Source organism: Suncus etruscus, chromosome 14, assembly GCF_024139225.1.
Source record: "Suncus etruscus isolate mSunEtr1 chromosome 14, mSunEtr1.pri.cur, whole genome shotgun sequence".
Lineage (NCBI taxonomy): Eukaryota > Metazoa > Chordata > Mammalia > Eulipotyphla > Soricidae > Suncus > Suncus etruscus.
This window is the reverse complement of record NC_064861.1, coordinates 30,697,817-30,725,590: the sequence shown is the minus strand read 5'-3', so window position 1 is coordinate 30,725,590 and position 27,774 is coordinate 30,697,817. Positions and strand designations below refer to the sequence as shown.

Genomic DNA, 27,774 nt, shown 5'->3' with positions numbered 1-27,774 from the left:
AGCAATTTCTGAGCACATAGCCAGGAGTGACCCCTGAGCATCACCGGGTGTGGCCAAAAATCCAATTAAAAAAAAAAGATATATATACCAATAAATTATCCCAATATTTCTGAAAAAAAAAAAAGATATATATATATATACATATATATATGTATATATATATCACTGGTTGTTTTATAAATGTGAAAGGGAAATAACCTGAACACTTGATATGTCTTTTAGTTTATTTGCTTTTTTCTCCTTTATGACTATCTTACCATCTTTTATTTTTTATTGCAGCAAAATTCATATCAACCAACAAATAAAGGAAGATACAAAGTCCTGTAGAACAACTGAGATAAACTTTTTACCTATGCTGGTCTGTGATACTTGTGGCAGTTGTCAACAGTTTACAATGTATTGTAAATTAAGATTTTTTAAACTCTGTCTTGCTGATTTTTTAAAAACAAGAAACCAGTATTTGCTAAAGAAATCTTTCAGTAAGTACCCTCAGAATCAGACTGTGAAGCCAGCCTGTTTTCATAATTTGTCCTTTAATGAAAAACTTAATATCACTATTTTAAATATCTGGATCAAAGGTTTAAAAAATGGCAATCTTTGGACTTTCTATTGAAGCTAATAAAGTACACATTGTTAAGGGGCTATTCGCCTTTATCCTCTTGAAATGAAATTATCATCATCTCAGAAAAAGTAAACTGCTCTAATTCTTTGTGTCCCACTTGAGCTTAAATTAAGTGGGAAATATGAACTGGATTTAAGAATGTTGTAGTAGAATTTTTACAGAGAGGATTAGAGTATTTGTTTTAACTTCTATCTTGTAAATGGGCAATTGTTGGACTGCTTTTTGTTTTTTGTAAGATTAAAAATTTGTAGTTTAAGAAATTTTTGCATTTCTTTACAGTTTTAATATTCACTACTTTTAAGTTCCTCTGCAGTCTTCAATAGCCTGGCTACTAAATCTTATCTTCAGTAAAAAGAAATAGATTTATAATCTGAAAATAATAATATGATTCCTTTTTTCAGTGCAACTTACATTTGGTATATCTAAGACCCTTAATTTCTTTTTTTTGGTTGTTGTTTGTTCGTTTGGTTTTTGTTTTTTTGGGCCACATCTGGCAGTGCTCAGGGGTTACTCCTAGTTCTCTGCTCAGAAATCACTCCTGGCAGGCCTGGGGGACCATATGGGGTGTTGGGATTTGAACCAATGCCAGTCCTGGGTCGGCCACTTGCAAGGCAAATGCCCTACCACTATGCTATCTCTCCAAGCCCCCTTAATTTCTTTTTTTTTTTTTTTTTTGGTTTTTGGTTTTTGGGCCACACCCGATGATGCTCAGAAATAGCTCCTGGCAGGCACAGGGGACCATATGGGACACTGGGATTCGAACCAACCACCTTTGGTCTTGAATTGGCTGCTTGCAAGGCAAACGCCGCTGTGCTATCTCTCCGGCCCCACCCCACCCCCCCTTAATTTCTTGACTTTTTTTCTTTAGAATTACTGAGTAGGAGCCAGAAAGATAGTACAGCAGGTAAGGTGCTTGCCTTGGTGCGTGGCTGAACTGGGTTTCATCCCTGGCATTCCATATGGTCCCAGAGCGTGGTTGGTTTGAGCCCTGATTACAGGTATAATCTGAGTACAGCAGTGTAGCGCCACCCCAAAAAGTTATGGAGTAGATTATGAGGTTTCTTTCTTAAAAATTTTGGAACGGGAGCTGGAGAGATAGCATGGAGATAGTGCATTTGCCTTGCATGCAGAAGGATGGTGGTTTGAATCCCTGCTTCCCATATCTTCCCTGGAGCTTGCCAGGAGCGACTACTAAGCATAGAGCCAGGAGTAACCCCTCAGTGCTGCCGGATGTGAACCAAAAAACAAAAAAAAATTTTTTTTTCTGGGGAACAAGGAGCTGGAGTGGTGATGCAAGCAGTAAGGTGTCTGCCTTTCATACGCTAACCTAGGACGGACCATGGTTTGGTCCCCAAAGCTAGGAGCGATTTCTGAACACATAGCCAGGAGTAATCCCTGAACGTCATCGGGTGTGGCCCAAAAACCAAAAATAAATTTTTTTTCTTTTGGAACAAGATCCCATCTTTCGGGCCCAGAGAGATAGCACAGCAGCGTTTGCCTTGCAAGCAGCCGATCCAGGACCAAAGGTGGTTGGTTCGAATCCCGGTGTCCCATATGGTCCCCCGTGCCTGCCAGGAGCTATTTCTGAGCAGACAGCCAGGAGTAACCCCTGAGTACCGCCGGGTGTGGCCTAAAAACTAAAAAAAAAAAATTTAATAAATAAAAGATCCCATCTTTCGCTTTGCTGGCTCGGTTTGATCCCCAGCATCCCATATGGTCCCATAGGCCCATCAGGAATAATTTATGAATAACCATGAGTAACCCCTGAGCATTGCCAGATGTGGCCCAAAGTTAAAAAAAATTTTTTTTTCAAGCACAGGGCTAGTATAACAGCTCGATGGACTGAGCTTATGCTTTCCTTGCAAGAGGGTTTGGTCCAGTGGCCAGCATCCTATCCTATCCCCTAAGTGCTACCAGAAGTGACCCCCAAGCACATAGTTTGAAATATCCCTGAACACTTCTGGGTGTAGCCCCAAACCAAAGCAAAACAAAAAAAAATTTTAAGTATATTTATTAAAGATATGACTCACTAGTAGAGTAATTTCCTAACGTGTGAAGTGTTAGTATGATTTCTAGCACCACATAGTCCTATAAGAACTAAGCTGGAGTAACCCTATTCACCTCTTGGGTGTGCTTTGAAAACAGAAACAAAATTTTGTTTTCATAGCTAGAGAAGTGCTGCAAAGATTTGAGTGCTTGCCTTGTACACAACCTATCCTGGTTTGATCCTGGCATGGTATATGGTCCCCTGAACTCTGCCACGAGTAAGTTCTGAGCATCACTGACACAAATCCCCATCCTTGATTTCAATGAATTAAGCATAAAGAAATTAGGTTCATGAGCATTTATAAATTGTATATTTTAGAGCTGGGGTATATGATTAGACACTGCAAAAAGAAATTTTATTTTTGGGGGCCGGAGAGGTGGCGCTAGAGGTAAGGTGTCTGCCTTGCAAGCGCTAGCCTAGGATGGACTGTGGTTCGATCCCCCAGTGTCCTATATGGTCCCCCAAACCAGGAGTAGCCCCTGAGCTCCAAATGGGTGTGGCCTCAAAAAAAAGAAAGAAATTTTATTTATTTATTTATTTTTTTGTTTTTCTTTTCAGTCTCCGTAGAGACTGTCAAAAATTGCCAATGTCGACTATATTTCAAGTCGTCACGGCGGGGTATTGGGAAAAGTTTTCAATTAGCAATAATCGCGCCTCGGATAAACCTCATTGGCTACGATACTGCCACTGCGCAAAGCTGGAAATTTATTTTTGAGCCCTCAATTTCATCTGTGTTTTCTTTAAAAAAACACACACACATTTATTTAGGTTTTGGGGGTCACACCTGGCAGCGCTCAGGAGTTACTCCTGGCTCTGCGCTTAGAAATCATTCCTGGCAGGCTCAGGGGACCATGTTGAATGCTGGGGAATTGAACCCTGGTCTGTCCCGGGTCACTCAGGAATCAGTCCTGGCATTGTAGGGGACCATATGTGATGCTAGGGATCAAACCTTGGTTGGCTGCATTGAAGGCAAGTGTCCTGCCTGCTGTGCTATATCACTCTAGCCCCTACCATTTGTATTTTTTTTTTTTTGTATTATTTCTTTGAGAAAATTTTTGTTTAATTCTTCTCCCTGTGTTAGAATGGGTTTGGATTTTTCTTATAAAGTTCTATAGTGCTTTATATTTCTTAGGTATTGACTGTAGATAAATGGTATGCAAATAGTTTTTCGGGGTTATTTTGGTGGGGGTTTATTTTGTTTATTATTTTTGTTTTTGGGTTATACAACTGGCAGTGCTCTGGGGTTACTTCTTCTTTTTTTTTTTTTTTTTTTTTTTCGGTTTTTGGGTCAGACCTGGCAGCACTCAGGTTACTCCTGAGTAACTCAGAAATCGCTCCTGGCAGGCTCAGGGGACCATATGGGATGCTGGGATTTGAACCACTGACCTTCTGCATGAAAGACAAATGCCTTATCTCCATGCTATCTCTCCAGCCCTGCTCTGGGGTTACTTCTACCCATGGCAAGCTCGGGGGACGATCTAGGATGCTGAGGATTGAACCTGAGTTGGCTGCATGCAAGGCAAGCACTCTTCCTGCTGTGTGATTGCTCCGGCCCAGAAGCTTCTTTTTGTTTATTTTGGGTCACATATGGCTATACTCAAGGATTAGTTATTGCTCTGTGCTCAGGGATGATAAGGGGTGCCAGTGCCAGGAATCAAATCTGGGTTAGCAAGCACCTTACACACAATATACTGTTTCCCAAGTCCCATCTTCTTCATTTGATGTAGTTCCATTGATTTATCTTTGCTTCAGACGTTTTTATACTTTAAGCTGCCTTTGCTTCAATGGAGTGTTCTGTCTATGTTTTCCTTTATGCACATTAATATATGTCATCTATTTCTTTTTTTGTTTGATTGTTTTTGGTTTTTGGATCACACCCAGCAGCGCTCAGGGGTTATTCCTAGCTCTATGCTCAGAAATCGCTCCTGGCAGGCTCGGCACTCAGGGAATCAGTCCTGGCAGACTAGGGGGACCAACCATAAGTAGTACTGGGGACTGAATCCAGATCATCGTGTGCAAGGCAAGTGCCCTACCTACTGAGTAGCTCAGTAGATCAGTAGATCCATGTTTCCTTTTAAATTTCTATCTGGAGCTCCCAATTTTCACATGGCAATACAGAGTTTTATATTAATTTAGCACTGGGAATGTGGTTTAGTGGAATAGCACATAACTTTCATGTGTGAGAGTATAGGTTTTAGGTCCCATATGAAAAAATAATAGGGGCCGGAGAGATAGCATGGAGGTAGAGCCCCTGAGCATCACCAGGCATGGCTCCCCCAATAAACAAAATTTTACAATATGTTGCTACTTCCAGAGTTCTTGTGAGAATGAGTTAAAGTAACATAAATCATAACTATGTAAAGCCAAGGTTTAGCATATGGTAAATATTCAATACATAGTATTATTAGCATGATAATATGTGATTGGGGGCTGCAGCAGTAGTACAATATATTGTACGAGGTCAACCCAGGTTTGATCCCTGGTACTTTCTATGGTCCCCTGAGCACAGAGCCTAAGGACTGCAAGGTTTGGTCCCCTTCCCCTCCAAAAAAAAAATACTCCATTTACTGTTTCTATAATTGTACTCCAGCAAAATGCCTGGCTACTGGTAAGTTAAAAATTTCCAAAGTGAGATTCATTTCTTTCTATGTATATCACATCAAAACAAAGTAAGAATACTTGCTTATTCATACTCACTTAAAGGTCATTAAAAGAAGCTGCTTCACAGCTCAGCTCTGGACTCCTTTATGCTTTCCTGTTCATGCATGTAATCATCTTGTTTTGTCTATATTTTCTAACCTATACTGAGCCAGACTGAAACTGTTTTTGGAGAAAGGAAAAAAAGTTGGATTGTTCAAATTGTATTTCAAGGTTGTAGAATTTTTAAAACTTCTGGGAGGCAGGTAATTGTAACATTTAAAAGTGTGTTATTGGTGGGGCCAGAGCGATAGCACAGGGGATAGGGTACTTCCCAGCATTTATGATCCCCCAAGCCTGCCAGGAGTAATTTCTGAGTGCAGAGTCAGGAATAACCCAGTGCCACCAGGTGTAGTCCAAAAACTCAAAAAAGGAGGGGAGTTAATGCAAATGAAATATTATTATGCCTTTGACAATACCTTTACATTAAGCACTAATACATTGTACTTATTATCACAATATTCTTAAATACTTTGAGAGACTGATAAAATTTCTACAGGTGGTAGATCATCAGATTTCATACTGTATTCAAATTACTTATTACTCGCCAAAATGCAAACTTCTTGAAGTGAAAGAATAGTCTGTCCTGTGTCTCCATTAATTTGCTTTTGGTAGGGATGGCCAGAGCAATAGCATAGCAGTAGGGTATTTGCCTTGCATGTGGACAACTCTGGACAGGCTCCAGTTCAACCCTGACATCCATATGGTCCCTGAGCTTGGCAGGAGTGGTTTCAGGGTGCTGAGCCAGGAGTAACACCTGAGTATAACTGCTGAGTATAACCCCCCCAAAAAAACACAAAAATTTGCTTTCGGTAGATGCATACTGAATTGACTGTCACTTGTTCATTAGTCTGAGTAATCTCAGAATATAAATCATTATCTTATTTGGTAGGTCAAGTTAATTTCACATTTCAGGAAGATATTGTTTTCATTTTTTTAAGAATGGAACTTTTCTAAGTTACTATATTAGGCAGATGGCAGAAAAAAATTTCAAACCCAAATTTATCATGTCTTTCTTTTTTGTTTTTGGGCCACACCCGGCAGTGCTCAGGGGTTACTCCTGGCTGTCTGCTCAGAAAAAGCTCCTGGCAGGCACGGGGGACCATATGGGATACTGGGATTCGAACCAACCACCTTTGGTCCTGGATCGGCTGCAAGGCAAAAGACACTGTGCTATCTCTCCGGGCCCTTGTCATGTCTTTCTTTGGCTGCTACTCCTTTGGTTTACAATCCCTGGGCCGTTTGCGGCCCTCTGTACAATATTTTGTGGCCTGTTGTTGGCCTTCAAATATCGCAGTATTTGCGATTATTCACTTACCAAATAATCGCAATAAAAATCGCATTAGTAAGAAAAAAAATCGCATTAAACATTCACATACCTTGAGCAGTTCTGTTCGGGGTATGCAAATGTTTAATGCGATTTTTTTTTATTTTTTTTCTTACTAAAGCGATTTTTTATTTCGAATATTCGGTAATTGAATACTTCGCACCTGGCGCAGACATCATTTCCGCTGCTCCTGCCCGCTGTCCCTTGCATTATCGGAGGCTTAAGGGAGAGAAGAGAGAGAAGTTTATTACAGAATTAGATTTTGTCATACTTTCATCATGACTTCATCAAAGCCTGCAGTGAAGAGAAAGATTGATGACGAGCATAGAGAATTTCAGGAAAAGTGGGAGATGCAGTATTTCTTTGTTGAGCACAGGGCATCCCTACAGAGAAAGTTGCAGTGCACAAGGAATACAACTTGAAACACCATTATTCAACTAAACATGCTGAGGAATGTGCAAAATATCAAGGAAATGAGAGAGCCAAGTGGCTTGCCAGTCTTAAAGCATATCTAATGAGGGAACAAGATTTCTTCCAGAAAGCAACCAAAGAGAATGTTATATCAGTCGAAGCTAGTTACATGGTTAGTGAGATGATTGCTATTCACAGGAGAGTTTGTTAAAAAATGCATGTTATGGGCCCGGAGAGATAGCACAGGGGCGTTTGCCTTGCAGCCGATCCAGGACCAAAGGTGGTTGGTTCGAATCCCAGTGTCCCATATGGTCCCCTGTGCCTGCCAGGAGCTACCCCCCTGAGCATCGCTGGATGTAGCCCAAAAACCAAAAAAAAAAAAAAAAAAAAAAAAAAATGCATGTTATAGGCTGCAAGTATTATCTGTCCGGAAAAGAAAGGTCAGTTTAGCAAAATCAGTCTTTCTGCCAACACTGGCAGAGTGCATTTCTGACATGTCAAGTGACATTTATCATCAACTGTGTGAGAAAGCCAAATGTTTTGATGCATACTCAGTTGCTCTTGACGAGGGCACAGATATAACAGTCACTGCGCAGCTCACAATTTATGTCCATGGTGTTGATTGAAATTTTGAATTGACAGAGGAGCTGCTCACAATAATTCCAATGCATGGCCAGACCACTGCTAATGAGATATTTTGGCATCTGTGTGATGCCATTGAGAATGTAGGTTTGCCATGGAAGAGGTTTGTTGGAATAATAACCGATGGAACACCATCGATGACAGGGAGGAAAAATGGACTGGTGACACTTGTTCAAAAAAAACTTGAAGAGGCGGAGAGATAGCACAGCGGTGTTTGTCTTGCAAGCAGCTGATCCAGATCTAAAGGTGGATGGTTCAAATCCCAGTGTCCCATATAGTCCCCTGTGCCTGCCAGGAGCTATTTCTGAGCAGACAGCCAGGCGTAATCCCTGAGCACCGCTGGGTGTGGCCCCCCCCCCCAAAAAAAAAAAAAAACTTGAAGAGGAGAGTGTAGAGAAGGCCATTGCTCTTCACTGCATTATCCATCAGCAGGCCCTTTGTAGTAAATGCCTGCCGTGTGACAATGTGATGTCTGTTGTTGTGAAATGCATCAACCAAATCAGATCCAGGGGCTTAAAGCACAAGAGGTTCCATGCTTTTTTAGAGGAAATGGAGTCAGAATATTGGAGATGTACTCTATTTCACCGAGGTACGTTGGCTCAGCAGGGGAAATGTTCTGAAAAGATTTTTTGAGTTGAGAGAAGTGAAAGCCTTCATGGAGAAGGATGGGAATGCTGTTCCTGAGTTGAGTGATCACAAATGGACTTAGCTTTTCTTGTTGACATCACACATAAGCTGAATGTACTAAACAAGATGTTACAAGGCCCGGGGCAGCTTATCAGTGCTGCCTATGACAACGTGAGAGCATTCTCCACAAAACTTGTGTTATGGAAACCCAGCTCTCTCAGACAAACCTTTGCCATTTCCCAGCATGCAAGGAACTTGTGGATGCAGGCATATCATTCAGTGATGAGAAATATGTTGATGCTATTTTTAAGCTAGAGAAGGAATTTGATCACAGATTTGCAGACTTCCAAAAGCACAGAGCCACTTTCCAAATTTTTGTGGACCCCTTTACCTTTGATGTGCAAGAAGCCCCTCCTGTGCTTCAAATGGAGCTCATTGACCTGCAATGCAACTCTGATCTCAAAGCCAAGTTCAGGGAGATTAGTGGAAAAGCAGACATGCATGGGTAATTTTTTTTTTTTGGGTTTTTTTTTTTTGGGTTTTTTTTTTTTTTTTTTTTTTTTTTTTTGGGTTTTGGGCCACACCTGTTTGACGCTCAGGGGTTACTCCTGGCTATGTGCTCAGAAATCGCCCCTGGCTTGGGGGGACCATATGGGACGCCGGGGATCGAACCACGGTCCTTCCTTGGCTAGCGCTTGCAAGGCAGACACCTTACCTCCAGCGCCACCTACCCGGCCCCATCATGGGTAATTTTTGAGAGAATTGCCCCCCAGCTTCCCTGAGCTTTCCCGAATGTTCAAGCGCACCATGTGCCTTTTTGGGAGCACATATTTGTGTGAAAAGTTATTCTCCACATTGAACTTCAATAAGTCAAAGTACAGGTCTAGACTTAATGATGATCATCTTCAAGCCATACTGAGGGTCTCAATTGCTTCCTCTCTAAAGCCAAATATGGTTCAGATTTGTGAGAAGAAGTGCTGTCAAGTCTCTGGGAGCAAGGAATAGGCAAAAGATGCCATGTTCAGAAGAACTGTTCATGATCTTCACTCAATGTTCTATTCATGTTCAGGAGAAATAATTAAAACTGTTAATAATGACGTTTGAAGACTTTTTTTGTGAAATCCCTTATGCGGCCCTGCCTCACCCTGACTTTGTCTCCTGCGGCCCCCAGGTAAATTGAGTTTGAGACCCCTGGCTTAGATTATCCTTGCTCTGTACTCAGGTATCACTCCTAGAAGGTAACCATATGGGTTGTCCATGATCAAGCTGAGGTCGGCCTTGTGCAAGGCAAACTGCTTACCCCTCTGTAACGTCCCTAGCCCACAAGACACTTTTGGGTGTTTGAGGGGCCCAGGGATTGTGTTCTAGCCCTCTGAGCATTCTCCATTGGCTTGGAGTTTCAATTTATTATCGTATTTTCCGGCGTATAAGACGACTTCTGAAACGAGAAAAAGTCAGCCGAAAATCGGGGGTTGTCTTATACGCCGAGTATCTACCGAAAAATGTCTCGAAATGCCGCTAAACAAAAATCATCTGGATATTGCTACAAAATGAATTTTCCAACTTGATCCTGCACCAATCACTGCAAGGCTGCTTGGACCGCCTCTCTAACTAAGCCAATCCAAGCAGGCTTCTTATGACTGCGAATTATACAGTGTTCTGTACCCGAATCTACACTGTAAAAAGCCTGCTCAGATTGACCAGAGTCAGAGGGGAAGTATAAAATTAGAGGTTCGTCTTATACGCTGGAAAATACGGTAAGTGGTTTTGTATACTTCAGATGAAAGTTCAGAGTTAATGATCTTGAATACTCTCAGAATGGAATTGGACAGCTATATTCTTTCTTTTTTTGGTTTTTAGTTTTTGGGCCACACCCGGCTGTGCTCAGGGGTTCTTCCTGGCTGTCTGCTCAGAAATAGCTCCTGGCAGGCACGGGGGATCATATGGGACACCGGGATTCGAACCAACCACCTATGGTCCTGGATCGGCTGCTTGCAAGGCAAACGCCGCTGTGCTATCTCCCCGGGCCCCTATATTCTTTCTTAAATTGTTTCCAGTAATAGAGAAAATTTGTTTTTATCAAGTTTTTTGAGAGGCAGGAGCTACAGTACAGTGGGTACGGTTCTTGCCTTTGCAGGCAGCTGACTGTATTCAGTCCCTCACATCCCATCTGGTCTCCTTAGTCTGCCAGAAATGATTCCTGAGCTCAGAGCCAGGTATCACCCCTGAAGCACCACTGGGTGTGCCCCCTATCCCCCATTCCTCCTCCTAATAAAAGTTTTTTTTCTGTATTGTTTATGGACAATACCTTCTGGTGCTCTTTGGATGCTGGGGATTGAATTCATGTTGATCACATAACGAAGCAAACATTCTACCTGCTATACTATCCAGCTTCAGAATTTTTTTTTTTGCTTTTTTTTTGGGGGGGAGGGGCCACACCCAGTTGTGCTTAGGGGTTACTCCTGGCAGGCTCAGAGGATCATATGGGATGCCGAGAAACTAACCTGGATCTGTCCCTGGTCGGCAGCGTTCAAGGCAAATGCCATTCCACTGTGGTATCACCTGGGCCCTGTCAGAAAAGATTTTTGAGGGCTTATTTATCATGCACTTAATTGAACATATTTAAACCTTTCTATATGCTATTTTTCTTTTACACATAAAAGGTATTACCATGCCAATCTTTTTTCTAATATTTTATAGTTAAATTACTTTGATACCTAGAAGTATGGAACTTTGTCTGATAGGGAATTTAAGATTGTAGGTACTGTGTTTGGTTCACCTTCCGGTTCCACCAAATTTTCCTCTGCCTGTTGGAGCAGCCAAATATAAATGATAAAACCCTGATGAGAAGAAGTGGCTTAAGGTGCCAGACTTGGCACAAGCAACTTTTTTTTTATTTTTGGTTTTTGGGTCACACCCGACAGCGCTCAGGGGTTCCTCCTGGCTCCATGCTCAGAAATCGCTCCTGGCAGGCTCGGGGGACCATATGGGATGCCGGGACTCGAACTGCTGACCTTATGCATGAAAGGCAAAAGCCTTACCTCCATGCTAGATCTCCTTTTTCTAGATCTCCTGTTGCATAATAGCCTTGCTGTTAGCAGTCTTCCTAATTCTGGATCCCTTCCTTTCTGACATCTTCCAATTCACAGGATAACCAGACAACGAATCCCTTCTGCTGATGGACAGTGTAACTAATCAGCCAGAAACCACAAGGACTGCATTAAAGCCTGGAGTTGTATTATTACTTTCTGGAATGAAGACTAGCAATTCATGAAGCACGATGTGGATATAAGTTCTTTTATAGGGTATATCACTAAGCATTTTCCACGATCAACGTTCCTAGGCCCAAATTATTTTTTTTTGGGGGGGGGGCACACCCGGCAGTGCTCAGGGGTTACTCCTGGCTATCTGCCCAGAAATAGCTCCTGGCAGGCACGGGGGACCATATGGGACACTGGGATTCGAACCAACCACCTTTGGTCCTGGATCGGCTGCTTGCAAGGCAAACGCCGCTGTGCTATCTCTGGGCCCTGCCCAAACTCTTCATAAGAGTTACCGAGTATTATCATTTTGTTTGCCGACTGGAGCTATAATACAGCGATAGGGCGTTTGCCTTGCACACAGCCAATCCAGGACAGATGGTGGTTTGAATCCCGGCATCCCAGGTTCCCCCGAACCTGCCAGAAGCGACTTCTGAGCGCAAAGCCAGAAGGAACCCCTGAGCATCACCAAGTGTGGCCCAAAAACCAAAAAAACAAAGTACATATTGGGGACTGAATGATAGCACAGCGTTAGGGCGTTTGCCTTGCAGGTGGCTGACCCAGTACAGACCCGGGTTTGATTTCCGGCCTCCCATATGGTCCCCCAAGCATACCAGGAGCGATTTCTGAGCGCAGAATTAGGAATAACTCGTGAGCACAGCTGGGTGTGACCCCAAGACCAAAATAATAATAATTTTTTTCTTGGTTGCCAATTTCATTCTGCCTATGTCTAAGCAGCTAAATCAAAAAGGCTGCGGCTGCTTTGGACCTTACCCAACATAAATTTCTTTTGAGGCCACACCTGATCACTCAGGGATCACTCTTAGTGTCCTCCATAACTACAGGATGGGGGTTCCAAAGGAGGAGTTCCAGTTGCTTACCAAAACAAATGTCCTACCTGTACTATTTCGGGCCTCAAAACTTGACAACAGACACTACAGGTTGATAGAACAATACTGGTGAGCAGTCTAAAAAAAATGGGATCGGTACTAATACTAATACTGAACTTGGTTCCAAATCACCCGACTCTGGAAGTCCCTCCTTTGTGGAGGCCCCATCGAGGAGCTGCAGCAAAGCGCACAGTCTGACCGTCCCCAGACCACGCCTCCCCGTCCCGTCCCACTGCGCACGCGCGGCCTCCCACCTCCCCCTCCTCCCCTCTCGGGTCGTCGGCGGGAGACTGGGTCTCGCGATGCGTGCGTGCGCATGTCCGGCGCCCGCGGGTGCGCGCACGTCGTCGCTCCTGGCCGGGGCTGGGGTGGTGGTGCGGCCTCACCTTCCTCCAGCGGCCGGGGCAGGACCCTGAGCCGCGGCCACCGTGGGTGGGCAGGGGGAGCCGACCTTCCCTTCCCCTTCCCGTCCCGTCCCGTCCCGTCCTTCCCTTCGCCGCCGCTTCCTCTCGGTCCCGCCGCCCCGTGCTCGTGCCGAGGAGCCGCGCCGGCGCGAGGTTCCCAGCCGATGGGCAGCCCCCGCGCGCACTAAGGGGCCGGGCTTCGAGCGGCGGAGGTAGGTGGGGAGCGAGTCGGGGCGCAGCCGGGCGCCCCGGGGGAGGCCGGGAGGCGCCGAGCAGCGGGCCCGGCAGGCGCGAGGAGGGCTCCGCAGCGCCGATCGCGGGGAGCCGCGCCGAGGCCTAGCTGCCCGGGCGCAATTCGGGGCCCGGGGGCAGGGCCGGCCGTTCTCGGGGCGACGGGGCGCGCTGCGGGCCTCCCCTGCCCGGCCTCCGGGTGCGACTGCGCCCTCCTAGGGCTCTCTCGCGGACAGGACTGCCGCCGCTGGACTGGGTGTTTGGGGGGCCACGCCCGCGCCTTCCCCCCAAGTGGTCACCTCCCGCGCTCCGCTGGTGGCTCGCAGCTGGTCCTGCGTGTCAAAGCGCACCGTGTCCGAGCTGGCAAGGGGCTCCGTCCCGGTCTGCCCCCCGCCCCCCGCAAAGGCGGCGCCCCGTCCGTCCAGGCCGTGGAGGACAAAGGGGGCCGCTGCCGGCATTTATGTGCTGCAAAACTTTGCGCGTTGGCAGAGGTAGAGGACCCCGGCTGTTTGAGTTTGGGGGGGAAGAAACGTCACTCTTGCACCCTGATTCTTTTTTTAAACTGGGAAAATCGGATACTATTTCCCACAGTTATTCCAACAACAACAACGCTCGCAAAAGTAGGTGACGTTTGTTTGGAAGACAAGTTGGGCACTTGGATTTCTCGATATTTCGTTCCCTCCTTGGTTCGAAAGCTTCATTTCTTTTTGGTTTTGTTTTGTTTTTGGGTCACCCCCCAAAAGAGTTCAGGGGTCACTCCTGTCTCTACGCTCAGAAATCTCCCCTGGCAGGCTCAGGGGACCATATGGGATGCTGAGATTCGAACCACCGTCCTTCTGCATGCAAGGCAAACGCCTTATCTCCATGCTATCTCTCTGGCCCCTCGAAAGCTTCATAAATCCTTGATGAAGTGACTGAAATGGTTCTAGAGCTTTTTTTTTTTTTTTTTTTTTTTTTTGGTTTTTGGGTCACACCCGGCAGTGCTCAGGGGTTATTCCTGGCTCCAGGCTCAGAAATTGCTCCTGGCAGGCACGGGGGACCATATGGGACACCGGGATTCGAACCGATGACCTCCTGCATGAAAGGCAAACGCCTTACCTCCATGCTATCTCTCCGGCCCCAAGCTTTTTTTTTTTTTTTTAAGACTTCTACGTTTGTAGTAAATGACTGCCACGGAAAGATGAGAAGGGAATTACCACATACAGAACGAAGTAGAAAGATCTTAAGGTTGACATGCACCCTAAAATAACTTTAGGGACGGCAGGTTTTATTGTGTGGATTGGTAATTCTAACATAATCCCAGTTAGGTTAAAATTGTAGAATGATAAAGAGGAGAAGCCCTAGGGGACTCCCCTAGATACGATGAACCATTATGAGATGACTGGTCTTTGTGAATCTGTTTTCTATCTCTTGGTTTTCACTTAAGCCAGATTTTTTTCTAGAAGTGAAGAATTCAATTCTCTCAAAACAAGGTCCTGTATCGACTCGGACATCTTTGTTCAGGGAAACACTTTCAAGAAGGAGCAATCGGGTGGCAAGCCTAGAAATGGGATTAGAGTAATACATGTGTTAATACTGCATACAATCATCGTGCATTTAGGAGCATGCTATGTATAAATATATGGTGTGGAATATATGCACATATTATATATAACATACACACATATGTATATATGTAACATGATTATGCACACAAAATCTAATGGTGCTGTTTCCCATCTTAGAAGGTACAAGTCTGTGCAGTGGACTGGAACACAAACTTTGCTTGCAGTAAACCCAGGTTCAATACCTTAACAATTCCAGACTAAGTTTCATCACAACTGGGTAACAGAGTATTGTTTCCCCTTCCAAAAAATTTTCTCTCTCTCCCCCCGCCTCTCTCCTCCTTCCTCCTCCTCCTCTTCCTCTTCCTCCTCCTCCTCCTCCGCCTTCATTTTCTCCATTCTCTTTCTCACTCTCCATCCCTCCTCTCCCTCCTTTCCTCCCTCCCCACTGCTGGAGCACTGCAGGTCTTATTTATTTTGTGCCCTATGGCTTAGAGTAGCGTTTTGCATGGAATTGGACCTCAGATGTGAGCTTTATCAGAAATACATTTTTTTTTTTTTTTTTTTTTTTTGTGGTTTTTGGGTCACACCCGGCAGTGCTCAGGGGTTTTTCCTGGCTCCGTGCTCAGAAATTGCTCCTGGCATGCACGGGGGACCATATGGGACGCCGGGATTCGAACCGATGACCTTCTGCATGAAAGGTAAATGCTTTACCTCCATGCTATCTCTCCGGCCCCAGAAATACATTTTTATACAATTATATGTCTAAGTTCCTAGAAAAAATTACTTTTTAATAAAGGTTTGCTTTCTCATGGTAATGCGGTTTTCTATGTTGGTTTATATCCTTTATATATGACAGCATCTGTCTTTAAAATTTTAATGTAAGATGAAACTATCCTGAGTGCTAATAGAAATACTGAATGTTCTGATATATTAAGACAAAAAGTAAATAGATTTAGAGGGGTGGTTTTAGTAGGTCTGTGGTAGGAACTTAAAAGACATCAATATTTAATAAGATTATAGGAAGAAGTATTTTCTCCCTTTATAGGCATGATACCTGTGAAGGAGAGCTCTAAACCTTTGTGTTCTTTACTCTTAACTCTATAGTTTTGTTTCTGTGACGATTTTTTCTTTCCTTTATTATTTTTTTAGCAGTGCTATGAATCAAACATAAGGCTTCAGACATTCGTAGCAAGTAGTCATATCCCCAGCCCCATGGCTGGTGAATTCCGAATAATAAAATTGAGAAGAGGGTTTTTTTTTTTTCTCTAATAAATCTGCTCTCTCATAGTTCTGAGTGTGTTTCTCTTGTAGTTCCACTTGATCTTTATTCCAGCTTCATTGGTAATAAACTGGTATTTTGATTCCTTTCTAGTTCCTATGTATATTTCTCAATTGGTTTGTAATTTGAAGGGGAGAGGAGTATGTTGGGTCTCTTCACAAATTCCAGTCTTGACTTCAAATCTATTTGCCTTTTAGATGTTATTTAAATAAGAAGAATTTATTGCTACTTGGTGAGATGAGGACTAAAGAGTTGAATAAAAACATAAAAATATTTTAAATTGGGTGTTGTTTTTATTTTAATGTTGCTGAATAATAATTCTCCTAGTAGGTGGGTTTTGGCCCCCAGGGAATAATTGTCAGTGTCTGGAGGGAAATTTTTTCCTTTCCAAGAAGTATAAGGAAGGGACTGGAGAGATAGATAGTATTGTAGTTAGGTTGCTTGCTTTGCACACGGCCAACTGGGGTTCAATCCCCTATGGTCCTCTGAGTACTGCTAGGAGTCATTACTGAGTGCAGATCCAGGAATGATTTGTGAGCACTGACACATGTAGCTTTCCCCCACCCCAAAGGAAAAAGACCCTGAGGGCCACTTTTTATGATGACCCCAACAAGATCATTCAGTGCCAGGGATTTGCAGGGCCTCAGTCATGATGCTGGGATCAAGGACATACATGTGGTACCTGGAATTGGATTCTTGGCTTTGCATGTACCCCCTCACCCTTGACTTACCTCTGCTATCAAAATAGTTTGTCACAAGTTAAAGTAGAAGAGTGTACAGCTACTTAAATTGAATAGATGGTGGCTGAGTGTTATAAGGTACATGAATACCTTCCACGACGCATTATCTGAGCAAAATGATAGTTCTATACAACTGGTTTAGTTGTATTATATATTGAAGTAGTTGGTTTTGAAGTTATGCCTGGATTCATCTTTGACTCCTATTTTTTTTTAGGAGAAAAGAACAGATTACATATGCATAATTTATATTACTATTACACTTACTTTGTTATTGATGTGGAAGTTTACTCTTTAGTAGGCAGTGCTTACACATATATTTTGAGTGATCTACACTTTTTGCCGAGCAATGTATAGTGTTTGCTAGAGGTAGTTGCACTGCATAGTTGTAGTAGTTGCATAGCACTGCATACCAATGGTGCAGCCAGAAGTAATTCATGGCACTAGATCAAACAGCTTTACTGCCGAGGTTGTGCTTGGCATCTATGGGTCAGTGAGCCTTTGAATTTGACCATACGCTTATAAGGGAGGTGCTTTAAGCTCCTATGCTATTCCTCCAGTTCCATTACTGTAGTAAAGGGGCAGTTTCAGAAACTTTATCCTTTAGCTACTCATGAAATAAGAGTATCAAGAAAAGGAACATGACTTAAGTAATGATAAGTTCTGGTAGATAAATTTCCAAATGCTCTGTAGATGCATGATTGTCTGTCATAAAGGTGAGTTTCTTTAATAATCAGTATGTCTTAGGACTGGGGTTCAAGAATCCTGAGTTTCAAAGGCCTGAGTATAACAGGTAGGGTGTTTGCCTTACATGTGTCTGACCTGCATTCAACCTACAGTATCACATATGGTCCCCAAGCCCTTCAGGAATGATTTCTGACTGCAAAGCCAGAAATAATCCTGAGCACCGCTGATGTTGCCCCAACACAAAAAAGAATCATGGGTTTCAGGGGATTAGAGAGACAATATAATAAGTAGATAAGATTCTTGTCTTGTACATGGCCTACCTATTTGATGTTTGATACCTGCATCTCATATGGTCCCCTGAGCTTGCCAGGATTGATTTCTGAGTGCAGAGCCATGAGGATGGCCAGGTGTGACGGAAACCCTCACCCCTCTTCCAAAAAAAAAACAACATCCTGGGTTGGGTTTCGTTTTGAATACCACATGGCTTCCCAAACACATACGAGCCTTCCATCCAAAAAATTTCAGAGACCGAGGCCGGAGAGATAGCATGGAGGTAGTGTGTTTGCCTTGCATGCAGAAGGACAGTGGTTCGAATCCTGGCATCCCCTTCGAGCCTGCAGGAGCAATTTCTTGAGCATAGAGCCAGGAGTAACCTCAGAGCACTGGTGGGTGCAATCCAAAAACCAAAATAAATAAATAAATAAATTCAGAGTACTAATACAGTGAGTACAGGCCTTGCATGCCTGACCCTGGCTTGATCCACAGCAACCCATATATGGTTTCCCAAGAACCACCAGGAGTAATTGTTGAGGGCAGAGCTCAGCCCTGCTGATGACCCTTTCCCCCATAAAACACCCTCAAAACTAGTTTTTTCTGAAGATGACCCCTAAGTATGGATGATTTTTATCCTTTAATGTAATTAAAAGTGTGGAAGAACTTTTATTCTTAAGGCCTTCAGGGCTTTGTTCAAAATTATGTACATATCAACGTGATACAAACTTTTTTTAGAAAACTACATCCTGGACATTTGGGTGAGGTCTTTCTGAGCATGGTGGAGATCAAGCACAGGGAAAATTTCCCACCCTCTGGGTTCTTTGAAGTTAGATAAATAGATCAAATAGGTAAGTAGAAGCTGAATTCAGTAGCATATATGGGGAATTTGTACAAGGATGTAAATTCTAAAAATGAGGTAACCCAAAAATGTATATCCTTTGATAAAGGGTTCTGGGGCATCAAGAAGAAAGGGGGTATTGTCACATGACCCTGATTTAATTCCTGGCATTGTTTAGTCCTCCTGAGCACTGCACAGTGTGGTCTGTAACAATACCACCACCACCCCCAGCAAAATAACAACTGTTAACTTTCACCTAATTTTACATTTGGGACATATTTCTCTTTCCCTTCCTTTTCTCTCCTTCCCTCTATCCCCCTCCCCCAGAGGCCCACCTGTGCTCAGGGAACTGACAGGCTTATAAGGAGGCTATCTGGGATCCAACCTGGGTCTGTTGCATGTAAGTCCTACTTGCTGTAGTATCTCAGGTTCCCCATTTAAAACACATTTATGGAGCTGGAAAGATAGCATGGAGGTAGGGCGTTTGCCTTGCATCCAGGAGGACCATGGTTCGAATTCCAGCATCCGATATGGTCCCCTGTGCCTTTCAGGGTTGATTTCTGAGCATGGAGCCAGGAGTAATCCCTGAGTGCTGCCGGGTATGACCCAAAAACCAAAAAAAAAAAAAACCACTAACATATTTATATGATTTCTCCTTATATTCCTGGAGAATGAGAAAACAATTACTCTTGTTTATATTTATAAATATAAACAGTCTTGTTTTATGTTCTTGACTATATGAATTATGTTTTTTTAGGAGGTCACACCCAGCAGTGCTCAGGGTTACTCCTGGCTCTGTGCTCAGAAATTTCTTGTGGCAGTCACTGGGGACCATATGAGATGCTGGCATTCGAACCACCATTTGGCTGCTTGCAAGGCAATCGCCCTACTGCTGTGCTCTTCTATCTCTGGCCCCTATATGCATTAGGGTTTTTTTTGTTTGTTTGTTTGTTTGTTTAGGAGTCACATCGGGGGACCATGTCGGAGGTCGGGATTCGTACCGCGGTTTGTCCAGGGTTCGCTGCATTCAAAGCAGTTGCCATATCCATTCCAGGGGTATCAAACTCAATTTACCTGGGGGCCGCAGGAGGCTAAGTCAGGGTGATCCTTGAGTGCAAAGTCAGTAGTAAGCCTTGAACATTGGGGGTGTGACCCAAACTAAAACAAAACAAAACAAAAAAAGATTCCTCTAGGGCAGGGCCACAAAATGTACGGAGGGCTGCAAACGCCCACGGGCCACGAGTTTGAGACCCCTGCTATACTCACTCTTATGTATTTAGGTTTTAAGCAAATAACTTAATTGTAGATTTTTCCTCCCTGATAAGACTTTAATTTAAATTCGGTACCTGATGATTCTTAGCATATTAAGCTTAGCAAATCTAAGCTAACAATTAAATTTTTACACTTAATTTCCAGTTTCTTTTGCCTTTAATAACTGAAGTAAATTAAAATTTTTGTTGTTGTTGATTTTTTGGGTCATACCCAGCAGCGCTCAGGGCTTACTCCTGGCTCTTCGCTCAGAAATGGCTCCTGGGGGGCCCGGAGAGATAGCACAGCGGCGCTTGCCTTGCAAGCAGCCGATCCAGGACCAAAAGTGGTTGGTTCGAATCCCGGTGTCCCATATGGTCTCCCGTGCCTGCCAGGAGCTATTTCTGAGCAGACAGCCAGGAGTAACCCCTGAGCACCGCCGGGTGTGGCCCAAAAACCAAAAAAAAAAAAAAAAAAAAAAAAAAAAAAACAAAAAAGAAATGGCTCCTGGTAGGCTGGGGGGGACCATATTGGATGGTGGAATTGAACCTGGGTCTGTCCTGAGTTGGCTGCGTGCAGGGCGAATGCCCTACTGCAGTGCTATTTCTCCAGCCCCAGTAAATTAAAAAAATTTTTTTGTAAATTTAATTATTAAGAAAATAAATTATGGGCCGGAAAGATAGCATGGAGGTAACATCCTTCATGCAGAAGGATGTTGGTTTGAATTCTGGCATCCCATATGGTCCTCTGTGCCTGCCAGCAGCAATCTCTGAGCATAGAGCCAGGAGTAACCCCTGAGCACTGCCTGGTGTGATCCAAACAATGAACAAAGAAAATAAATTACAGGACTGGAATTAGTACAGCAGGTATGGTGTTTACATTGATCCATATTTTGTTCCCTGCACCCAATCAGAACCTTAGTACTTCCAGGAACGATTACTGAGCCACAAGCCATGAGTAAACCCTGAGCACCACTAGGTGTGACACAAAACCCAAAAATAAGCAGTTTAGAGATTATAAATAGTTTTTATGAGTAACTTTTTATAATTAAAGTTTTGTGCAATTTTACCTACATGAAGGGTACATACAGGCAGACATTTAGCAACTTGGGGCAAGATATAGGGTATATATTTATATTTAGAATGCTGGATATTGAACCTAGGGCCTCAATGCAAGGCTTATGTTCTACTGGATTACATCCTTGACACCTGAGACTAGATTTTATGTATTCCTGGTTCTGTGCTCTAGAGTGACCTTTGGCAGTTTGGGGGATGGGAGCTTAAAGTATGGGTAGAGGGTATTAGGCCAGGGTTTGCAGGATGCAAGACAGGTGACTTAATGCCTATATTATTTCTCCAAGGTTCCTGGGACTAGATCCTGATGTATATATTCATAAACCTTTTTCTAAATCTTACTTAGAAAGTGGATCTTTATCTTCCTTACCCTATTGAAATATACTAGTCTGTGTAAACTTCTTTCTTTTTTGGGCAGCCACACTCAATGGTGTTTGGGGTTACCCCTGGCTCTGCACTCAAGAATCACTCCTGGGGCCCGGAGAGATAGCACAGCGGCGTTTGCCTTGCAAGCAGCCGATCCAGGACCAAAGGTGGTTGGTTCGAATCCCAGTGTCCCATATGGTCCCCCGTGCCTGCCAGGAGCTATTTCTGAGCGGATAGCCAGGAATAACCCCTGAGTGCCGCTGGGTGTGGCCCAAAAACCAAAAAAAAAAAAAAAAAAAAAGAATCACTCCTTGTGGGCTCTGAGGACCATATGGGATGCTGGGGATTGGACCTACTTCAGCTCCATGCAAAGCATGCACCTTATTGTACCTTTTTTTTTCGGGGGGGGGGGGGATTCAGCCACACCCTGTGATTATCAGGGGTTACTCCTGGCTATACACTCAGAAATCGTTCCTGGCTTGGGGGACTATATGGGACATCCAGGTATTGAACCGCAGTCTGTCATAGGCTAGCGCACGCAAGGCAGACGCCTTATCGCTTGCGCCACTGTTTCACCCCCTGTAAATATATTTTTTGTCCCCTATGTAAACTCGTTTTTTTATGTATTTAAATGATCTGACCTTATATGAATGACTTATTAGGGTGATGCTTGAATAATAGCCTTTGCAAGGAGAATATCACAGAAATTTACTCATGGTAGGGATTTTGTACTGTTTTTTGTTTTATTTTTGTATTTTTGGATCACATATGGCAGCGCTAAGAGGCTGTTCATAGCACTGTACTTAGGAGTGACCCCTGGCCTTACTTAGAAAGCCATATGTGATACCCAGTATTTGAACCAGGACAGCCACATGCAAGGCAAGGGCCTTAATTTCTTGTACCATCTTTTTTGCCCCAGTGCAATTTTTTTTTTTTTTTTTGGCTTTTGGGTCACATCTGGCGGTGCTCAGGGGTTACTCCTGGCTGTCTGCTCAGAAATAGCTCCTGGCAGGCACGGGGGACCATATGGGACACCGGGATTCGAACCAACCACCTTTTGTCCTAGATCGGCTGCTTGCAAGGCAAACGCCGCTGTGCTATCTCTCCGGGCCCCCCAGTGCAATTTTTTAAAATTAATTTATCTTCCTTTTGTTGTCATGTGTCAGCTAACATACTTGTTTTGATGCCTGGGAATCACACTCATTTATTATATTCACTCATTTTGTTGTGTTGCTGCAGGAGTGCCTAGAAATGCACTTCGTGAGGTGGGTAGTGCCAGGGATGCATGTGTAACCTCGTGCATGCAAGATTGGTACTCTACAACTGTCACATCCTTGGATCTCTATGATTATTTGCTCTCTTTGAGTTATTTTTTTCATTTGGGGGGCATTACCTGGATATATTTAGGGTCTACTGGTACTGTGTTTAGAGTACACTATTGGCAGTGCTCATGGAACCATACAACACAGTGGATTGAATTTGGCTTCCTGAGTTAAAAATGTACATTGAGGGCCAGAGTGGTGGCACAAAGCGGTAGGGTGTTTGCCTTGCTTGTGCTAACCTAGGACCAACCTCGGTTTGATCCTCTGGCGTCTCATGTGGTTCCCCAAGCCAGGAGTGACTTCTGAGAGCATAGCCAGGAGTAGCCCCTGAGTGTCACTGGGTGTGGCCCAAAAAGTAAAAAGAAAAACTACATTCAGGACCGGAGTGATAGCACAGTGGAAGGGCTTTTGCCTTGCATGTGGCTGACCCAGGACGGACCTGGGTTTTGACCCCTAATGTCCCATATGGTCCCCCAAGCCAGGAGCCATTTCTGAGCACATAGCCAGGAGTAACCCGAGCATTACCGTGTGTGGTCCAAAAACAAAAACAAACAAAAAACCAAAAAAACGTACATTCAACTCATCAAACTATTTCTACAGCTCTGTACTATTTATTAGTAAGTTACAGAACTCAAAAGGAAAAAAATATCTGTGCTATATATATATATATATATATATATATATATATATATTTTTTTTTTTTTTTTGGGGGGGTCACACCCGGCAGTGCTCAGGGGTTACTCCTGGCTGTCTGCTCAGAAATAGCTCCTGGCAGGCACGGGGGACCATATGGGACACTGGGATTCAGGATTCGAACCAACCACCTTTGGTCCTGGATCGGCTGCTTGCAAGGCAAACGCCACTGTGCTATCTCTCCGGGCCCTGTGCTATATATTTTATCAAGAAAGAAAGCAGGGGCTGAAGTGGTGGCACAAGCTGTAGGGCGTTTGCCTTGCTGATCTAGAACAGACCTCAGTTTGATTCCCCTATTGTCCTATTTGGTCTCCCTGGTCGGGAGCGATTTCTGAGCGCGTAGCCAGGAGTAACCCCTGAGCATCACCAGTGTGGCCCAAAAAGAAAATAAGAAAGAAAATTCTACATTCAACCTTTTGTCTTATAATATACCTTCCAAAGGGCCAGAGTGATAACACAGTAGTAGGGCATTTGCCTTGCATGCAGCCGGGTTCAGGATGGATGATGATTTGAATCCCAGCATCCATATGATCCCCCAAGCCTGCCAGAAGCCATTTCTGAACACAGAGCCAGGAGTAACCCCTGAGTGCCACCCAGTGAGACCCAAAAACAAATATATATATTTATATTTATATATTATATATAAATATTTATATATACACACACATATATATATGTACTTTCCAAGTAGGTATTACTTTGTTTTGGTTATTATCTATGTTTTTGTGTTTTTGTTTTTAGAGCCGTACCTGTTGGTTTTGGGAGCTACTTTACTTGAGGGTTACTCCCTATAATGCTCAGGGATTCATATGTTGATGGGGATCAAACTTGAGCCTTCCACTTGCAAAAAATACAATTAACCCTTAACCATATTTTTGGATTTGTGGAGCTGTACCCGGTAGTACTCTGGGCTTACTTCTGGCTCTGTGCTCAAGGTTCACTCTTGGTGGGTCTTAAGGAGACTATGTCCGGTACTAGAAGTTTGCACCCTGATTGGCCACATGGAAGGCAAGCTCCCTAACCACTAGTGTCTCTCTGCCCTTACGTTTATTTTTTGTCTTTGGGTCATACCTGGAAGCACTTGGGTTACTCCTGACTTTGTGCTCTAATATTACTTCTGGCAGGCTTGGGGGACATTTTGGGATGCTGAGGGTTGAACCTGGATCAGCCACATGCAGGGAAAACACCCTACCACTGGGCTGTTGCTTTGGCCCCAAAACCCGCATATTTTCATAATATGGTTATAAATCTGTTTTTATCTGTCAGCCCATTTTATTGAATGGAGACCTTGGTGCTGTTTGAATAGAATAGCCTGAATAAAGAAGTTGTATCTTTAGGGCTAGAGCGGTGGCGCAAGCAGTAGGGCATTTGCCTTCCATACGCTAACCTAGGATGGACCGTGGTTTGATCACCCAGCGGCCCATATGGTCCCCCAAGTCAGGAGTAAACCCTGAGTGTCACTGGGTGTGGCCCAAAAAGCAAAAAAAAAAAAAAAAGTATCTTTAGAACACTTTGTGTTTTGTATGTATAAGACACAATTTGATATAAATAATTACAATAATAATGAGGTGTTTATGGAAACAGGCCAGTTTAAAAGTTAACTGTGGGTTGGAGAGACAGCATAGAGGTAGGGTGTTTGTCTTGCATACAGAAGGACGGTGGTTCGAATCCCGGCATCCCATGTGGTCCCCTCTGCCTGCCAAGAGCAATTTCTGAACATAGAGCCAGGAGTAACCCCTCAGTGCTGCCCAGTGCGATCCAAAAACAAACAAAAGAAAAGTCAAAGGAAGCCATTATAAAAGTATTAGTCAAAAGTCATTCGTGGATCCGAGCGATAGCACAGTGGGTATGGCGGTTGTCTTGCACACAGCTGACCATATGCTCCCCTAAGCCTGCCAGGCGAAATTTCTGAACACAGAGAGCCAGGAGTAACCCCTGAGTGCTTCTGGTATTACCCACCTGCCAAGGTCATTAGTAATAGTTCTTTGTAGGGCAGAGAAGGGACCACTGTAACATTAGTAGTTGGAAATGATCCCTCTGGTCTAGAACTGGGTGCTGAAAGGAGATAAAGCTATTTTTATGATACTCCTTAAGTAACAGTTTGCAAACCACAGTATCTAAAAGAAAAAAAGGAAGGGAGAGAGAAGAAAAGTGTCTACCACAGAGGCAGGCAGGGGAATGGGTAGGGGAGGGTAGGAAGGAAACTGGGGACTTTGATGCTGGGAAATGTGTTGAAGATTGTATGACTAAAACCCAGTTCATGAACAGCTGTAAAATATGGTGATTCATTTAAGTAATTTATAAATAAATTAATAAATTATAGGGTTTTTTTGTTTGGGGCCACACCCATTGGTGTACTCAATGGGGTATTTCTTGCTCTGTGCTGGGCAGTCACTTCCAGCAGCACTTGGAAGACATTGTAGTGCTGAGAAGCAAAACCCCCACGTCAGTGCACTTAGCCCATTGAGCTGTTTCTTCATTTCAAGAGTTTTTTTTTCTTGGAGTCTGGGGATAGATAAAGTGTTTGCGTTGCATGCAGCTGACCCAGATTCTATCTTATATCTCATAATGGTTCTGAGTTCTCCCTAGAGTGATCCTTGAGAACAGATCCATGAGTAGATTGTGAGCATAGCTGGGTGTGGCGCCAAAACAACAACATTATTCTTGTTTTTTTTTTTTTGTTTTTTTTTAGGTTTGAAAAAAATATGGAACGCTTCACGAATTTGCGTGTCATCCTTGCGCAGGGGCCATGCTAATCTTCTCTGTATCGTTCCAATTTTAGTATATGTGCTGCCGAAGCGAGCACTATTCTTGTTATTTTTTGTAGTTTAATAATCAAAAAGAAAAGAACCTTCCACTTCCTAAAGAGAGAACATTCTATATTAGTATTGCAGTACTTATCTTGGATGGCATTTGTTTCTACCCATGATTAAACTGAGAAAAGTATCTTTTTTCTTTTCTTTTTTTTTTTTTTTTTTTTTTTTTTTTTTTGTTTTTGGGCCACACCTGGTGATGCTCAGGGTTTACTCCTGTCTATGTTCTCAGCACTCAGAAATCACTCCTGGCTTGAGGGACTAAACTGCGGTCAGTCCTAAGTTAGTGGTGCAAGGCAAATGTCCTACCGCTTGTGCCACTGCTCTGCCCCCGGGAAAAGTATCTTTAAATTTGCTGGTATATGTTTATAAATGGCCTGTAGTTCTACCTTTTAGCCTAATTTTAGGTAGCTTATGTTGCTGTTGGAAAATAGACTATTTTCCTACTGAATGCGGTCATAAAGATTTATATATATATTTGTGTATTTATACTTTTTTTTTTATTTTTAGTAGAAAATGATGCATCCTGTTGCCAGCAGTAATCCAGCTTTCTGTGGGCCTGGCAAGCCTTCCTGCCTCAGTGAGGATGCCATGAGAGCTGCTGATCAATTTGACATATATTCCTCACAGCAAAGCAAATACAGCCATACAGTCAGCCACAAACCAATGGCTTGTCAGAGGCAAGACCCCTTAAATGAAACACACTTGCAGACTACAAGTGGCAGAAGCATAGAGATAAAAGATGAACTAAAGAAAAAGAAAAATCTCAACCGATCTGGTAAGCGAGGCCGACCATCAGGAACTACCAAATCCGCAGGATACCGGACCAGCACAGGCAGACCTCTGGGAACCACCAAAGCAGCTGGATTTAAGACAAGTCCAGGCAGACCTCTGGGTACAACTAAAGCTGCGGGATACAAAGTCAGTCCAGGGAGACCTCCAGGTAGCATTAAAGCTCTCTCCCGTCTTGCCGACCTTGGTTACGGCTGTGGCACTGCTGCCTTTCCTTACCCTATGATGCATGGCAGAGCAGTTCATGGGGTAGAGGAAACTAGCAGCGAAGTAAAGCCACCCAATGAGTGAATTGAGGCAGGAAAGGGGATCAATTTAAAGGAAGATTGTCGATAATCCCAAAGCTTCTTGAATTTATTTTGACATACATGATTGATGGCCTGGGTTCTCCAAATTTGTTTGTTTTCCTGTGTTTGTTTTTTCATTCCTGCTTTTGCTCAGAAACTTCCATATGCAGATCAATGCTCTCAGAGCATTAGTAGTAGAATTATGTTTGTACATAGGCTCACTTGATGTTTGCTTTTCCTTTAGTTAATGGGCATATCACATATATCATTACTAATTTGGGGCTATTCTAACTATAAGATTTATGTGATGAACAACTGAAACCATTAATTAGTTTCTAAAGTAAGTCTACAATATAATAAAGATAATTTTCAAGGTATTTTTAGTTGATGGGACAAAGTAAACTAATGAATGATTCAGGATGACTTGGACTAATGGCTCTAATGTTTTGTATCATTTATTTTCACAAGACAGGACACATTTATATATGCTTTGGCATTCACACAGATTTCAGATGTTAAAAATCTTATTTTTAATGTTCTAGGATTAAGCCTCTTATTTCTTGATCTATGTGGTAATTGATTTAACCATATTCCAAAAAGAATTCTTTAATGTTTACCTTTAGCAATGATAGGTTGTGTATTTTTAATTGCTTAAGAGCAT

At 43.3% G+C, this 27,774-nt stretch overlaps 2 protein-coding genes and 2 non-coding genes across 9 annotated transcripts in view; 2 read left to right on the top strand and 2 right to left on the bottom strand.

Moving 5' to 3' along the window:
- Nucleotides 1-644, top strand: part of DDX46 (DEAD-box helicase 46) — a 53,953-nt gene extending 53,309 nt beyond the window's left edge. For all 3 annotated transcript variants that reach the window (XM_049786718.1, XM_049786717.1, XM_049786716.1), the window contains exon 23: nucleotides 280-644. In XM_049786718.1, the coding sequence (XP_049642675.1) occupies nucleotides 280-327 (48 nt within the window). In that variant the 3' untranslated portion in view covers nucleotides 328-644. The remainder of the gene's footprint in view (nucleotides 1-279) is intronic.
- Nucleotides 449-27,774, top strand: C14H5orf24 (chromosome 14 C5orf24 homolog). Of its 4 annotated transcripts, none has more exons than XM_049786794.1 (2): nucleotides 449-479; nucleotides 26,545-27,774. In XM_049786794.1, the coding sequence occupies exon 2, from the start codon at nucleotides 26,551-26,553 to the stop codon at nucleotides 27,115-27,117; it is 567 nt and encodes a 188-aa protein (XP_049642751.1). In that variant the 5' UTR covers nucleotides 449-479; nucleotides 26,545-26,550; the 3' UTR covers nucleotides 27,118-27,774. The 4 variants fall into 4 exon arrangements, with proteins under 4 accessions (XP_049642751.1, XP_049642750.1, XP_049642749.1 ...); XM_049786793.1 differs by lacking the exon at nucleotides 449-479 and adding an exon at nucleotides 12,896-13,139 and having other exon boundaries at nucleotides 26,548-27,774; XM_049786792.1 differs by lacking the exon at nucleotides 449-479 and adding an exon at nucleotides 12,896-13,139.
- Nucleotides 3,228-3,368, bottom strand: LOC126028940 (U4 spliceosomal RNA). The gene has a single exon (XR_007502611.1). It is a non-coding gene; the product is annotated as a U4 spliceosomal RNA (small nuclear RNA).
- On the bottom strand, nucleotides 25,921-26,027 carry LOC126028962 (U6 spliceosomal RNA). The gene has a single exon (XR_007502628.1). It is a non-coding gene; the product is annotated as a U6 spliceosomal RNA (small nuclear RNA).